This window comes from Rhinolophus ferrumequinum, chromosome 21, assembly GCF_004115265.2.
Source record: "Rhinolophus ferrumequinum isolate MPI-CBG mRhiFer1 chromosome 21, mRhiFer1_v1.p, whole genome shotgun sequence".
Lineage (NCBI taxonomy): Eukaryota > Metazoa > Chordata > Mammalia > Chiroptera > Rhinolophidae > Rhinolophus > Rhinolophus ferrumequinum.
The window spans coordinates 51604584-51620834 of NC_046304.1; the positions used below are offsets into that span (position 1 = coordinate 51604584).

At 54.4% G+C, this 16251-nt stretch overlaps 1 protein-coding gene across 2 annotated transcripts in view; it reads left to right on the forward strand.

Moving 5' to 3' along the window:
* Window positions 1-900: 900 nt before the first annotated feature.
* Window positions 901-16251, forward strand: part of SEPTIN9 (septin 9) — a 155870-nt gene continuing 140519 nt past the window's right edge. Inside the window, exon 1 of one of the 2 annotated variants that reach the window (XM_033091824.1) lies at window positions 901-961. In XM_033091824.1, the coding sequence (XP_032947715.1) occupies window positions 916-961 (46 nt within the window). In that variant the 5' untranslated portion in view covers window positions 901-915. Of the gene's footprint in view, window positions 962-5547; window positions 5764-16251 lie in introns of those variants that run through there. The other variant, XM_033091825.1, reaches the window with a different exon arrangement.

Genomic DNA, 16251 nt, shown 5'->3' on the forward strand with positions numbered 1-16251 from the left:
TCGAGAGGAGACTCAGCCACTGTCTGAGGCTGGATCTGGGAGAATGAGACAGTTCTGATTCTCAGGATTTGGGGGTCAGCCCTGGCCTTCGTGATCTTGGGAGAAGCTCAGACCTCTGTGGGCCGCAGTTAATGACCGGCCCAGAACCTTGCTTCGTGAGGACGGAATCCCTATTATGTGTGTGCTGGGGAGCCTCAGGCTCTGTGTCATATAATTCCATATAATAAGGTCTCACAGGAAAACTGCCCATCTGAAATGAATGTTGAAAGATGCTTTGAAAATTAGCAGGCCAAACTGCCGAACTCTAGGGAAAAAAACCTTGTTTTTGGTCCTAATAACAAGTTTAATTGTAAAAGATGTCAAGATAAAACAAAGAAGCTTTAAAATATGCCAACGTTGACCTCAAAAAAGGGGTCCATGGATAAAAATAATGCTATCTATTGTGTGTATATATCATGTGTATCTATTTTTTCAGATTATGAAAGCAGTATATGTTTCTTATGGAAAACAGAGAGAAACACAGTGAAGAAACCAAGTCACCCATAATCTCCCAACCGCTGGGCAGCTGGCTCACATTTCTGGTGGCTGGGCTGGGAAGTCCAGGACTCCGGCCACGTGCCACTGTGGCCTCCCTGTGCTGGGTTGCTTCTGATTGGTCCTGGTGATCCCTGCCTCCTGGTGTTCATGGGCTGCCACTTCCACATCAAACTGAAGATAGTCATTTCCGTTCTGCCAGCAGATTGTCTTCCCTGCTGGATTTGATGGATGTGTTGCTGGGTGGGGGTCCCACGTGGCAAGGAAATCAGTTTGAGCTGCTACAAACTGAGGCCTTTGGTCCAAGAGCCTCCACACAGCTGAATTCTGCCAACAACCGAGTGCGCTTGGACGCAGTTTCTTTCCCAGTCGAGCCTTCAGATGAGTCGGCTGCAGCCTGTGAGATACTCTGAAGCCGAGAACCCAGGTAAGCCAAGCCCGAATTCCTGACCACAGAGGCTGTGAAATGATGAACTTGTGTGGTCTTAAGCCACTAAGTTTGTAGTCATTTGTTCCACAGCAGTAGACAATGAAACACTCCCAACAGTGTGGAGGTCTCAGACTCTTACTTAGTGGCTCAAGTCTCCGAGTTCAAGGATTACAATCAAACAACAAACCCTCTCAGATCCAAAGGGAAGGGACACAGGGAGGAATGCCAAGGTTGCATTGTGGAAGAGTACCAGGTCCCACGTGCAAAATATGCTCACCCGACCCAAGTCCCCTAAAGTCCCCTCCATCACGGTTTGGGGCTCAGACTGCAGGTGCAGGATTGAGTCACGGAGATCAAGTCTGGTGCAGAGGAGGCTCCTGGGAGGGGTCTTCCGGTCCTGGCCTGGCTTCTCCGCGCCCTTTGCCTCTGTCCGGAGGCATACTTCCCTTTTCATAAGAAGACTGAGTCTGCAGCTGAATGGCTTTCTCAGCCTGCTTCCTTCCTCTAAAAGGTCAGAGTCCAAAAGCCCCTTTAAGTTTTGTCTAGTCCTCACCCCATTTAGTCTAAGAACCTAATTCCTTTGAAAACTTGGGGGCTGTCTAAGTGTTAATTTAAAATCCACTCCATGAGATAAAAATCTTACCTACAAGCCGTTTATTTTTAATTTACGTGTGTGTGTGTGTATATATATATATATATATATATATATATATATATATATATCTTTTTTTTTTAAGCAGTTTTAGGTTTACAGAAAAATGGAGTGGAGAGAGCAGCGTTCCCCTATGCACCACCCGCTCCTGTTTTTCCCCTTTTATTGTCACGTGGTACATTTGTTACAGTTGGTGAGCCAATATTAACACATGATTATTAACTGAAATCCGTAGTCTGCATTAGGGTTCACTGCTGGTGATGCACGCTCTCCGGGTTCGGACAAGTGCGTAATGCCCTGTGTCCACCCTTACAGTGTCGTACTGTCGTCTCGCTGCCTAAAAATCCTCAGTCCCCACCTGTGCATCCCTTCCTCCCCAAGCTCCTGGCAACCACTGGCTACTGTCTCCAGTTTTGCCTTGTGGATGAAAAAGGGGCCACATCCTAAACCTGACAAGCTCAGGGGAGGCCCCCCTGGTGGGCCTTACAAACCCTGAGACCAAAGTAACCACATGGGATGGTCTGGACATAAATACTCCTAACTTGAAAGCGAGTCATGGCAGGTAGTAGTCACGTCCTAGGCCTGCAGCTTCCTTGAACTTTACCTTTGAAATTGTCCATTGTCCTTGTGCATCTAAGATAACATACCTTTGAAATGCCAGAGTGATCTTCTTTTCCAGACCCAGAGTGCAAGAGCACATTGTTATCTGGTTGCCCACATACCACCTCTGTGTTATAAACGTTAACTGTCTTGTAACCACCAATGTGAAAGAAGTATGTGTCTCTGCGCTTTACTTTTTAACCAATCCCAGAGATTTCCCCTCTTTGCTTTCTCCCACCCCCTTAATCTACCACCAATGGATTTCTCGTAACCCTCCTTACGTCTCCTTTGATTCTAATTTATAAAATAAGCTGTAAAACTGTCATTCTCTGGAGCATTTTCTCAGTCCATTGAGATTTTGCTTCCCAGCAATTATCATCAGTTTGGCTCAAATAAAATCTTACAAGAACTTTTCTTAGGCTGGACGTTCTTGTGTTGACAGCCTCTTCCAGAATGTCATGTAGCGGGAATCACTGCATGTAGCCTTGTCAGGTCGACTTCTTCCACTTAGCAGCACAAAACTATTTGAGATCAGCCCTTGTCTGCCTTCTGCTCCATGTGAGGAAGAGGTGGGAGAAGCCCCTGGGGACTTCAATGCCTCACAGTGTACCAGAGAGGGTCTGCAGACAGACGCGTAGAGCCTCAGGACACCTTTGTCTGAAGCTTTATGAGTCACCTGTCATTGTTTTCTGAGGTTGCGCTCATGCATGTTACAGTCCAGCTGGACTTTGTTCTGAAGTCCTTTACTCTGAGAATCCTTCGCTGGCTGGGAAGACTGTTCTGGCCTATTCCATTTTCTCCCAATTCCACTTGAAAATGGGACAGTGTGCTCTTAGCTTCTCCGTCTCCTTTCTCGAACGTCCTGCCTGGAAAACCCCTTCACTGCATTGTCAAGTTTGCTAGCTGTACTTGGTGTCCATCATCCATGCTACGGCCGGCAACAGTTTTGCTGAACTTTGTGCCACCACCAAATGAAGGTCCCCTTTCCTCCGGTGTCCAGCAGCATTTTCTCTACTTCCCTTCCAGCTCTCACCTACTTCCTCCCAGGCTGTCGGGCTTCTGCCCACTGCCTGCTCCCAAAGCCAGTGCCTCAGGTTTTAGGTCTTAGCGACAGCAGCACAGTTAGCACTTCATATACATCCCTTTTGCAATCATTCCACCCACCTTGCCAGCCATGTTAGGTATTGTAATCCCCATTTATAGGAGTGGAACCTGAGACTCGGAGAAATTATGTGACTTGTGACAAACCACACAGTAAGTGTGGGAGCTGAGTGTTGAAGAACAGTTTTTTAAAACTGGAAAGTACAGTAGGCTGGGGACCCTTAGTGAAGAAGCAGCATGGCAGTACATGAGTCAGTAACCATTAAAGGCAGGGTTTACGATGGTCTTGAGCCAGGAGAACGTTTGGTATATCTCCTCATTAAGGCAGGTGATTACGTCATACATTTTAGTGAGTTCATAAAAATGTTGTGCTCAAACAATGAACCTTCCTGCATCTCAAAAATGTGCTCGTATAGACTACCTCATTCCCCCGCCCGTCCTCTCTCTCTCATCCTTCTAATTTGGGGAATGGTATGTGTCCAATATCACTACGACACAGGTGTTCCTGGTTCCTCGGTGCCCAGGTACATGTGAATTATGACCCACAAACAATAATGTGGGCACCAAGGGAGGGGCCGACCAAACAGGACACCCAAAGGTCCCCGTGACTCCTAGATCCACCTACTGTAAGGATGGATGTGCATCAGGGCACCTCTGACTTGAGCTGAGTGAAATGAACAAAGCCAACCATGTGCCCACTAGAGGGATTCTTGAGAGGTGGTTGGATTTGGGAACCGCAGGCGTCAGCGTCAGTGTTGTATCCTGATTACCAGCCGGAGTCAGGACACAGCTAAGCCTCTGGCTTGGCCACAGCATAATGTGCACGTGCTGGGGCAAGTGGCAGGCGGGGTGGGCAGATCCCAGAATCCAAGAACAGCTGTTCACAATTCATCTATAACCCCCAGACCTGTGGCTGGTCCCCTCCCTCACACCCGTTCCCTCTCAGCCCCTGATCCCCAGGTAAAGAGTTGGAGGTGTGCCAGGTGGAGTCCGTGATCTCTCTGGTCCAATCAGCTCTAGCCAGGGGCTGGGGAAGGTCACGTGGCCACGCTGCTCCCTCCCTGGCTCTGGCTGGACAGATTTATTAAGGAGGGAAGTAGGCGGACAGACCTACTGAGCACGTGTCTCAGTTCTCATTATACAAGCTCCCACTCTCTGGCAAGAAATGGAAATGCTTCTTGGACCCCCAAAAAAACTAAGAGGGAAGAGGGTTTTTGGTGATGTATGGCAGGCAAGGGAAGGCGGCGCTGCGCCCTTTGGGAGAATTTGTGTGCGCTTCCTGAATCGCCTCCCCCACTCCTTTATCTCCGGGCCTCCGCTGGCAAACCTGGAAGGGCCCACCCCTGTGTATGTGTGCACGCTCCAGTGACACATCGCGCCTCCGAGGCTCGGCCACGCCTTTTTTGTCTCCATATCACCTTGGCTACCTGGCAAACTCCTACTCGTTCTTTAAAACAGCGTTTTAGCATCACCTCAATAAAAGTCAAACACCACTCTCTAGACAAAATCCATCACTTTCTCCTCTGTACATTAAAAAAACTTTTATTACGGAAAATTAAGGATACAAAAGTAGAACCCTTCTGTGTAATTTTTGCCCGGGAATGCACACTCCCATCTCTGCCTGTATAATTTGTGTTGGGAAGACGCGAGTCCCTGTGTCTGCTCTTTTACTCCGAGACACTGACCGCGCGCAGTACCCGGCGCAGAGCACATGCTCACTGCTTCTCAGATGGAACAGAAATTACCATCTCGTCTAACAGTCCCGTTTACCGACGAGGAACCGGAGTCCCGGTTCAATCAGAGGAGTCGATGCAGTCTGCTCTTTTGACTACCGGGAAAGTGGTGGCAGGCACCGTCCTCCGCCTGCCCTGTCCTGCCCGGGTACGCTGAGCCGGCGCCCGGCTCCGAGCCCCTGGCGGTCCCCGCCGAGCCCGCCTTGCCCGGCGGCCGCCCCGCGGCTCCCAGCCCTGTCTTCCTCCTCCAGCCACCTGGCGGGCCCCGCCCCGCCCGGACTCCCTACGCCCCGGAACGAACCATTCGAGCCCTGGAGGTGGGTGTGGCGGCTGGCGCTCGGGGCCACCATCGCTACCCCCAACCTCGGACAATCTGCGTCGGGGCTGCAGTGCAGGGGTCGCGGGGCTGCGCCCAGCTGAGCAGGGGCGAGCGCAGGGCCGGGCGCCGGGGTGCGCCCCCTCCCGGGCCCGGTGTCGGATGCGCCGGCCCGCGGGTCTGCCAGGTGTAGCTCGGCGCCGGGCCGGGGGCTCGGCGCGCACCTCGGCGGGGCGGGCCTGGGAAGGGGGTGGCGCCGGGTCCGCCCCCTCTCCCCGCGCCCAGCCCTCTCCCTGCCGCCCGGGATCAGCGACCTGGGAGCCCGCGCCTGGCGGCCTCGCCGCACACTTTCCTCGGAGCAGCGGCCACGGCGGCACCATGAAGAAGTCGTACACAGGTGGGCGCCGCGCGCGGGGCGGGGAGGGGTCTGTGTCCCGGGACGAACCCTTCTTACCTGAGCCGAGGTGGTCGTGGTCGTCGAGGTGCCCCGGGAGCCGAGCGGGTGCCCAAACTCCCAAGGCAGGCTTTGGCGCGTGGGGCGTTCGCGCCTGGCCAGTTGACTCAGCCTCCACCCGAGGGGGATCGAGGAAATGCTTCTTGGACCCCCAAAAAAACTAAGAGGGAAGAGGGTTTTTGGTGATGTATGGCAGGCAAGGGAAGGCGACCCTCAAGGCATTGCAGCCCTCGACGGACTTGGCGCTCCAAGGCCGGGGGGAGTCCGGCCACCCGAGTCCTCTGACCCTTGTTCTGTTGGACCCCGCTTCTGACCTTGGCCCAGGGTCCCCTGACACTGTCTGTCAGCTGCTGCTCGCTGTGTGGGGCCGCTGTGGAGGCTGCTGGGCTGGCGGTCCCTCCTGCTCGCCTCCCTCACCCCTGCACCCTCAGCTGGAACCGCTGACTTTCCAGGCACCGCGGTTCGGAGTGCTTAGGGTCCGTGTGTGTAGGGGAGCTGAGTGGAGGATTTCCTTGGCTTCACCCTCCAGATTGGCGGTCTGGGCCGCAGCATCCTTTCTTCAGATAAAATCCTGTTATCCTCTACCTAATGGAGCATGGGAATTTCGCCAAATGGGGGCATCCCACAGCCCCCGAGCTGGCAACTCGGGTTCACCTTTTGGGTCTCAGGATGCTATCGGTGTGCTTGCAGGTCTAGCAGGTCTGACCTCACACAGGTGGTGGAGGCCTGACCCGTTCTCCTAATGTGCTTAGGATCCTTTATAAGCCTTTTGCCCATGGGTACTTGGAAGTTCCATTTCACAGATGAGCAAACTGAGGCCACAAGCCTTGAAGGGCAGGTTAAGGATAATCCAGATCTGTATTCTTTCTTCTTGGTGGTTTTCCTCTAAGGATCCTTTGTCCTCCTCAGTCATCAAATAATAAACGTTTTCTCCTTTTCTGCTCACCCTGCAAACTTTTATATTCCTCTCCTTAATCTATTTGGATATGAAGTTTTCTGCCAAGGACTCATGAATTAATTTTTATTGATATGAGGACAGAATCATGGAACTTAGTTAGAACTGAAGAGGCCATTTGGGCCATCCCCCCGCCTCTGGGCCATTTCTCGGTCTCCTGTTTTCCACATCCAGGAACCAAAACGGGTAATAAGAATAGCTGGTCTCAAAGAGGGTTACTCAGAACTTCCCCTAAAATACCCTTCTGGGTCAGTGGCTTAGAATTTCAACTTTCACCCCTTGTTGCAAACAGCGCACCCCTTCAGATACCCTGAAGACAGCTCTATCTCAGAGGTGTGGGTGCGTTGGTGTAACTGAGGGAGGAGGGGGCTTCCAGGTGGCATATGCTGGGGTTTGGCGCTCGCCCTCCCTTCCTCCCCAACATGCTCCAAATACTTGAAATGGTTGTGGGCATCTGTGAGTGCAGCCCGGGTGCGGTTGCTTCTGCCCTTGGCTCCCCAAACTTCACCTCCCGCTGGTCTGGGCAGTGGGGGCGATCGGCCCCCCCAGGTCATAGGTCCTTGGCCTTTCACTGGGGGAACTTTGCGATCCTGCTCCACAGATGCCAGAGGGCCCCTGAAGCAGACTTGAGGCCTCCTCTCCTCTACGCTACCCCCTCCCCCAGGTGAAAAATTAAAAAAAGAAGTTTTCTGCAGTAGGTGGAAGTGGAGGTTATCGGGTGGGTAGGAGCCAACTCTTATAAAGGCAGCCAGGGCTCTGGTGTTTGCCTGAAGGGCGGGGCCCTGAAGGATGAGAGCTGGGCGGGCCTGGACCCCTTCCAGTATGGCCCCCTCCTGGCAGTGGGCCAAGGCGTGCTGGGTCACTCTGTTGCAGTGTGGGGTCAGGCTGGAGGCGGCTGGCCCAGGGCAGGTGGCCTCTCAGCCCCATTCTGAGTGTGTTCCAGTTCTCTTAGTGCCCCCCATCCGAGTAGGGGTACCTCACAGATGGCCGGCTGACCCCTACATGGCATCAATGCCATGAAATTAAGGAAAGCAGCAAACGGTGTTAAAATCCCCCAAATCCAAGGGCAACCAGGGAGGCTTTTGTTTCTCAGCTAGATTGGGTGCGATTATTGCTTCTGGACCTATTTACGGGCTTGAAGAGAAATTGTACGGTCACGCCATCCTCATAGAGCTGGTTTGAGCACTCGTGAGTCTCTGAAAAGGGGGAAATTGTAAATATGTCTTGGTGGGGTCCAGGTCCCTTGGGTGTACACGCACTCGACCGAACGCACATTGTGTGGGGCTTGTGCAGCAGTGCCCCCAGGGTGCAAAGATGAATCAAAGACGCGGTCCTTGCTCGCAGGGGCTTGTGTCCGTCCTCCCTGGAGAGGAGGCCCGGGCTCTTCACACCCCTTCCACCTGAGCCGTAAGGGCTCAAATGCCACAGAATGCCCTGGAAGGCGGAACCCTGGGCCTGATGGGAGGTTGTGGGGCAGGCAAGGTTGAACTGGGCCTTGAAGAATGAGAAATGTTGAGTAGGTGGAGGATAAAATGGGTCTTTCCAGGTGGGGACAAAGCAAAGGCCCAGGTGGGGGCTGTAGGACCCCAGGTGAGGGCTTGATGCAGGCTGTATTGGAGCTTTCATTGGCTCCAGGCTTTTCCTTGATCCACCTCACCTGTCGCTCCCCTTAGGGCAGTGAACAGGCGGTGTGGCCCAGTGGTTCACCGCGTGGGCTCCTGGGAGCAAATCCGAGCTGGGCGCCTCCTCCCTGTGGAACAAAGTACTTAGTCTCGTGCGTCTTACTTGTTAACCCGGGACGTCACTAATATGTTGTGCCGATTAAATGATTTCGTACACGACAGGTTTAGAAACGCCTGCTCTGTAACCTGGTGGCTGCTGTCATCATCATTTTTATCGTCAGGAGGAAAGACGAGGAGGCTGTGTGTTACTGCTGCTTTGCCAGGATCCCCGGAAGTTGCTGGCACCCTCCCCGAACCTCCGCTGGTTTGGAGGCCAGGAGTGTGGCCCGGGTGTCTCCCCCAGCCCGTCTGTGTGCAGGTTCTCTGGTGGTCTGAGTCGGGGGCTTCTCGTTGCACGCCGGGTCAGGCAGAGCTTGCCCTTCAGTGTCCCTGGCTCCCCCACAGTGTCATGGGGGTCACTTACCTGAGGCCCAGGAGTCATAGAAATTGGGGGGATTGGTCTGTGTGTGTACGTGGGCCTGTTCCTGAGATTCTCTGTGGCTTTCAGGAGATTCCCAAAGGGGAACCTGGCCCACCAAAGGTTACAAAGCCCCATGCCGTGGTGACTTCTCCAGGGCTGGGCAGGGCTGGAGGCCACCCAGAGGAAGCACGTGAAAGGAGATTATGTCTGCTGCTCAGTCACCTGCCCCCACCCCACGCTCCAGGAGCTGACTTATGGGAAGGGAGAGGAACTTCCCCAGTAAGCAAGCTAACCCTGGGGTGATGGGTGAGCGTGGAACTGTGCTAAGGCAGAGTTTCTTCCTCTTCTCTGCCCCGGCCCCTCCGCTCCCCCCCTCCCCGCCTCATTCATTCTTGTTGCCTCTTGTCTCCTCACGTCCAAGCCTGCTTATTCTGGCTCCTGCAGGGGACGTGGGTGGACAGAAAGAGCCACCTCGTGCCGTTAATCTGTGGCTGCGTTGGACTCATGCCCAGGGTCATGGACCCTTGTGGACCCCCGCGGTCCCCTACTCATCCTGGCTAGCCCTCTCCCCAACCTGTTGCAGACAGGGAGGCACGCTCAGGCGTGGTCACCTGCCCGCCCTCCCGCCCTGGCAGCTCCCCTCAGACCATAGTCACCTGCCCATCTCCGCAGCCTGCCCAGAGTGGTTCCGAGAGCGCAGTGCCATGCACCTGGCAACACACCTGAGTCTGAGACAGCCCACCTTCTTCCTGGAACCTCCTGTGTGTTAAAGCCAAGACAGGTGCTCATGGGACATGGGGTCGCTGCTCAGGAGCAACAGTCTAGGGGCCACGTCCAGGTGGAAGTGGGGCAACCGTGTGCTTGGAGCTCCCAGGTGGATGTCATCTGAGGACCCAAGGACCCCAATAGCAGGAAGAAGGCACTCCACTTCACCCACCTGTCTGTCTCCTTGGGCAGACACTTTCCTCGGAGTCTCTCTGCCTACCCCAGGAGGCCTCCCTTGGATGGGACCTTGTTTCCGCTGCTGTTAGTCCTTGGGCAGCGTTGCGTGGGTTCTGCAGTTTGCTTAAGATGTACTTGATAAGAAAGGTTCACCACACAGCAGTGAGAGCCCAGCTGGGGGTGGGGGGTGGATGAGCGCCAGTTCCTGGGCTGATCCCGCTGGTGGCCTTGGGGGAGGGGAGGGCTGGAGAGAGTGGGCCCCAGGCCCGAGGCCTGTGAGCATTTGCGTGGGAAGGGAGGTGACACGCTGGGTTCCTATGGCTCTGCTTGTTGGAATGACCTTGGAACACCCCGGTTCTAGGTGTTGCCAGGGGATTTATGAGGAATTAGTGGGTACAGTGGTGAGGTGAACAGCCCCCTGGGGACCTGCATGGAGCCCCACAAGATCACAGCCCCCCCACCCCCCCACCCCCGTGCTGAGGGACGGGGCTCCTTGAGAGACCTAGGCCGGAGAGTGGCAGTGGTAGTACCGGAGGGCGGCTGATCCAGAAGCGCTGACTGAAGGGGGTCTGCCGTGGTGGGCGCAGGGCCTTGGGGTGGGGTGGGGTGGGGGTACCACCGCCTGACCTGAGACCGTGGGGCACCAGGCTTTGCAGGCTTTGCAGGCTCTGCAGGCTCTGAGCCTTCTTTGGAACATTGAAGGGTCCCTGAGTCTGGTGGGCCAGTCACCACTGCCCCTTTCCTACTGGGCCAGCTGGGCCTGGACCCCAAGAGCTCTGCTGGGAGGCCTGGGGCTCACAGCCTTTGCTGCAGCAGCCCTGCTGAGTTGGGGGGTGCCCAGGTTCCTGGCCTGTTTCAACTCTCCCTGTAGGTTCAGTCCTTCATTCGGGAAGCATCTGCTGGGCACCACTGAGTGCCAGGCTGTGTGCGTCCTTCCTGCACCTGGCTGCTCTCAGCATAGCTCTGGAAGGGCGGCCTGGCCTTGGGTCTCCAGGGTTGAGTGTGGCAGTCTGCTCCCAGCCCAGTTTCTCTCTGCCTTATCTCCCAGTCCCGCCCTGGGCCCAGGTCTATTTGCAGCTTGAGTGAAGGGGGGCATTGAGCTGCTGCCGACACAGGGGGTGGTGGCTCCCAGGCGTCTTGCTGTCAGTGGCCTCTTGGAAGCTGTGCAACAACTGAGCTTTGTTCTGGGCCTAATCTGACCTGGTTCTGCGAAGCGTGACTGCTGGCAGCCTGCAAGCCTCCAGGACAGGAAAAGGGGCAGCGGCTCGGAGGGTAAGATGATCGCACGTGGGCCCAGGCTCCCTGCCCTCTCTGGCAGGAATGCAAGTCCCTGGTCATTCTCCAAGGGACGCTGGCTTGAGGCCTCCAGCAGCCCTTTGTGTCAGGGGGAGAGGAACCCTGAAGGGCCACTCCGGCCTGCTGTGTGGGCCCCAGCTTCCCAAGGGCCCCTCGAAGCGCCGAGTGGGGTGAGGAGAGCCGAAAAGGCATCAGTCTCCCTCTCTCTGCAGAGTAGCACCCCCCGCATCCCCTCCTGGGGTTTCAGGGGCAAGGTCAAGGTAGGAGCCTTGCCCTATGATGGATGGTGGGGGGAGTCATTCCGTCTTTCTTGCTCCTCGGCATTTTAAGAGGTGTGCAGTAAAGCCTAGACTGTGGCTGGGACCCTTTGGGATCCCCAAGGCTGCACCTGGGAGCCAGGGGGTCCAGCCGCGGCAGCTGTGGACTTCCCTGAGAGCTGTGCCTGGGCCCCTTGTTCTGACCAGGCCAGGCATGTTGGGGCAGCAGCTGAGACGCGAGTGGCGGCGACTGTCTGCCCAGGTCGGAGATGGCTCACAGTGAGTGGGGTTACCAGGAAGGGCTGGGCAGGGGCGAGCTGGCACATCGCCCCGGGGCTTGTCCTGCGGGTAGATCTGATCCTCATCCTGGGGCTTTCACAGCTCTCCGTCAACTGGGCCTCCTGTTTCTACCAGGATCGGATCCCGGCAGGAGAATAACGTTCCTGCAACCCGAGCCACTTGGAAGTGGGTTAAATCCAAGCCCTGTTGTCTTCCAACCTGTTCAGAACGGGGCTGATCAACCCGTAGGGCTGTGGGGGGTGGTTTGCAAAACTCACTGACACATATGTACCTTTGGCTCTGTAGCCAGAGGGTCAGACGTGTGTGGTGAGGGGTAGGGGGTTGGCTTGTTGCACAGACACGACCCGGTGTAGACACAGTGGGGCCTCCAGGCGGTGGAATAACCACCGAGTGCACGCAGCAGTGACAGCCTGGGGCTGGAGAAGACATGGTGGATTTCTCGTCAACGTTGGCATCACGCTGCCTCTGGCATTAGGGGCCCAAGGTGTGGCAAAGCCCCAGCTACAGGAGTGAGTCATTCTGGATGGCAGCGCCTTCCCGGTAGCTGGCGGTTGACACTTTAGCTGCCAGATCTTTGCACTACTTTTTAAAAAAAATTTTTTAAGGAAAGCTTTCTAAAATATACCACTTCTACTCTCTCTCTCTCTCTCTCTCTCTCTCTCTCTCCCCCTCCCTCTCTCCCTCTCCCTCTCCCTCTCTCTCTCTCTCTCTCTCTCTCTCTCTCTCTCTCTCTCTCTCTCTCTCCCCCTCTCTCCCTCTTTCCCTCTCTCCCTCTCCCTCCCTCTCTCCCTCTCTCTCTTTTTTCTGGTTGTTGTTCATTTTGTTCATTACTTACTGCCAAACAATGTGAACAGGAAGTCTAAAGGACAAATTCTCCAACCTCATCGGTTATAACTGTGCTTCTTGTGTTTTCTCCGTACTTGTCTCCACACGTACAGGACATATTTGGTTTGATTATCAAAGGTATATAATGTATTTTCACAGAATTGCGGTTCCCTACAGAATCCATTTTTAATTCCTCTCTTTTCGCTTGAAATCGGATCTCGTGTGGATTCCAGAATTATAACTCAAAGGGCTGTTCAGAGTGGATGTTCCTTAATTTACTCCACCGTCCGCTGCCAGGGCTAATAAAAAGCCTGCCGACCTTGGCTTTCTCCCTTGGTGGTGTGGGCCTGTGACCCCGAGTCCAGGCCGCTGTGGTGTTACAACCGGTGCTGCTGTTGTTAGGACAGCCGTGCTCTGGGTTGTGGGACGTGGGCTCATTGGAGACTGGACATTTCTCCAGGTAATTAATTTAATAAAACATTGCCCATGATGCTCCCCTTTTCCAGCATCCCCGGGATTACCCCAAAACCCGGCCAGGAGCTCTTCCCGCAGCATTTTATGAAGAGGTTTAATGAATAGAAAATGCCGTTTGCCCTGATTATCAACCTGCCTGTGGGCGACCCAGGCGTCCTTGTGGGAAATGCCGGGGCCCCGCCCTCGCCTCTCCTTCCGTCCATCTCTTCCTTGACCCTGTAGGAGGCATCTGTACCCTAGCAGGTGTCGCTTTGCTTCCTTGGGCCAGCCTGAATGCCCTCGTCTTGGAGACGGGCCAGTCGGCCCAGGTCACTGGCCACCTCTCCCGATGACCGCTCGTTCCCTGCCTGGTTACTTGTGCGGCAATGTCTTCTGGAACCTGCAGGCTCGACGGGCCAGTCCACAGCGCTGCCCGTCTGGCCGACTCTCCGCGGCCGCCGTCTGGTTTCTCTTGCCAACCGCCTAGTCAGTCCTCCCAGGGCCTCTCTGCCCATCGGTCCCTGAGCCCTACCTGTCTCTATGGTATATCTGGTCGCTATAACCTGATGACCCAAAGGCTGAGTGAAACACGTCTACCCCTTTGCCTCTGGGGCTGTTAGGCCACCACGGCCTTCCCCCAGGATGCAGGGGCTCCCCCTACCGCCCCTTTTTGCTGTGGATGGTTTTGCTAACCGTCCGTCATGTTAGCCACGATTTCCCCCTGGGTCCATGGGCCTGTTCTCCTCTATCTGCTCATCTTTCTCCCTGGTGCAGTTTGTTCATGGCATGTGTATCGGGGTGTAATCAGGAAACAAAAACCACTTGAGGATTTAGAACTCAGGATCTAAGTGGGAGGGATTTGTTATACAGCTGATGGAAGAGCGGAAAAGCCAAAAGGGAACAAGGAGGCAGTTAGGGCAAATCCAGGTTGTGTGGGGTACACGCAACTCTTGAAAGGTATGAGTGTGGTTACTTGTTAGAATGAGACAGGATACAGCAAAATGTGCATTGTAAACAGCAGGCCAGTGTCATAGGCATCACAAAATCCAGGAGAAGAACAATGTTTTTATCAATCAACTACCTGTCCTATCTCCAAAGTAAAATTTTCTCTACATTTTTGGCCTCATGCACTTTGCTCACTTCTTTCTGTGATGGCTTTGTAATGTCCTTTTCTTTTGAGACAACAGAAAGTTGATTTATCTTCCTGGTTGAGAAAAATTTATTTTCTCCTTTTAGTGGTTGGAATGCAAAACAAAGTGACTTCAGCCAGAGTTTGGGGCACTGCTACAGTTGTTGCCCTACAAACAGAAGCGTTCTGATCAATTCTATTTTATGTGACTCCCATCAAGAAAGAAACGGAAAAGCAGGGGGCACTTACAACTGTACGTGATGCAATTATTGCATGTATTTCTGATCAGAGGTACTTTTTTTGTTGTCGACATTGAATTCTCTGCTCGCACCTTAATTATCTGGGGATTGGAAGAATTTCCCGTAGACTAGCTTCTGGCTCCAAACATTTCACATCTTGCTTGTCCCCCACTGCCCACGTTTTCCGGGCACCATAAACTGCAGGACCAGTTTATGTCTTGTCCCTTCTGATGCTACACGGTAGATAGATTCCGAATAGTGAGTGGAAGGACTGTTGCTGGACTTCTGCACGGAGGTAGCCAGCAATCATTAATGGAAATAACTGTGAACTACATAAGTACGACCCAACTAAATACCTTTCCAGTTCAACTTCTCCTTAGCAGGAACCCCCAAATGCCAGCAATCCCTCTACTGGCACCTTACGCAGGAGAGCGTGATGGGCGGGAGCTCAGAGTGGAAGTAGTGATCTTAACTGATTGTGGTTAAAATATTTTCCATTTGGCAATTTTGACAAAAATGTTTGATCACATGAACGTGTTGCTAGGGACCTTCTCAGTGCCTTGAAAAGGATGGATTTGAGCCAAGGGCCCTGGAGCTTAAGGTTCCTTAGCGTCCAGGGGACAACGTGGGAAGCCACTCCCACCAGATCAGAGGATCAGAGAGAGGAAGTTTACTCCTGGAGTCCAGGGACCCGGGTCACCTGATGGGCTCCTGGGCCACCCTGCAGGAGCTGCAGCTACAGAAAGGACAGTACGTGTTGCTGATGAAACCTCCTAAGGTGGAGACAGGGAGAGATGGACCCCGGTTCTCCTTTGCTCCCACCCTCCAGTCTTCTCCAAAGCCTCCCATTGGTTGAACCCAACCCCAAACCAGCAGACTTGGGGACCTGGAAACCTCAGCCTGCAGAGGTCAGCTCTTCTGCCACTCAAAGGAGAGCCTGGGAGGGGCAAGGAATGGAGGGATATACTCACACTTAGAAAGTATTTGTGGTTTATCTGAAATTCAGATTTAACTGAGTGTCTTGTGCTTTATATGGGTGGGACCCAGAATCCAGATGCCTAAGCGGCGACCGTTCAAGGGAAGGGCTCTGTGGGTGCTTGGTGAGCACTGATGTCTCGTGATGGACGTGGCCATCTGGTGATGCCGCCCCTGCTGTCCACTGTGGGTGGGCAGAGCCCTCCAGGTGCACGGGCTGCTGGCACCTTCCCCCACCTGTGAGTGGGAAACCAGTGTTGCCTCCCCACTAGGCTGTGAGCACCACCAAGAGAGCGGCCTGGTCCCTTTTGGTCATCGTTATAGCCCAGCTCCCAGAACAGGGCCTGGTACAGAGTTAGCTTGTCAGGAAGGATTTTCATGACGCTGCAGATGTAGAGATGCAGGCTCAGGAAGAGTATAAACTTGCCCAAAGACGCAGGAAGAGCTGGTGGTGGATTTGCCCCTGACCTCCTTTCCCCCATACACTGACCTCTCGCCCAGGACATGGCACTGCCTCAGCGCCTTCTTCGGCTTCTGGCCCTGCAGCTGGACCCAAACCCAAACTCCAACCCTAACCCCAACCCTCACCTAAGCCTAAACCAAGGCCCAGGGTGCTGCCCCAGAATCAGTGGCCCCCTTCTGTTTGGCATTTTGTATTGGGGCAACTGCTTCTCACAGGGGTGGTGGGCTGGAAGCACCCCGTCCATTTGACAGAAGGCGTGGTAGGTCAGGGCGAGAGTCAAAGAAGGAACTAGAACCCCTGGCTTCGAGGCCCAAGGCTTGGCTGAAAACAAACTCTGTGCAGTGGTCAGTCTTTGCAGGAGCGTATTCCCAAGGCCGAAGTCGTCCGTGCCCTGTTGATGAACAAGTGGAGGTTCGCTTTGATCCGCAGCCCAGCTGCCGGCCTGGGGGCGGGGA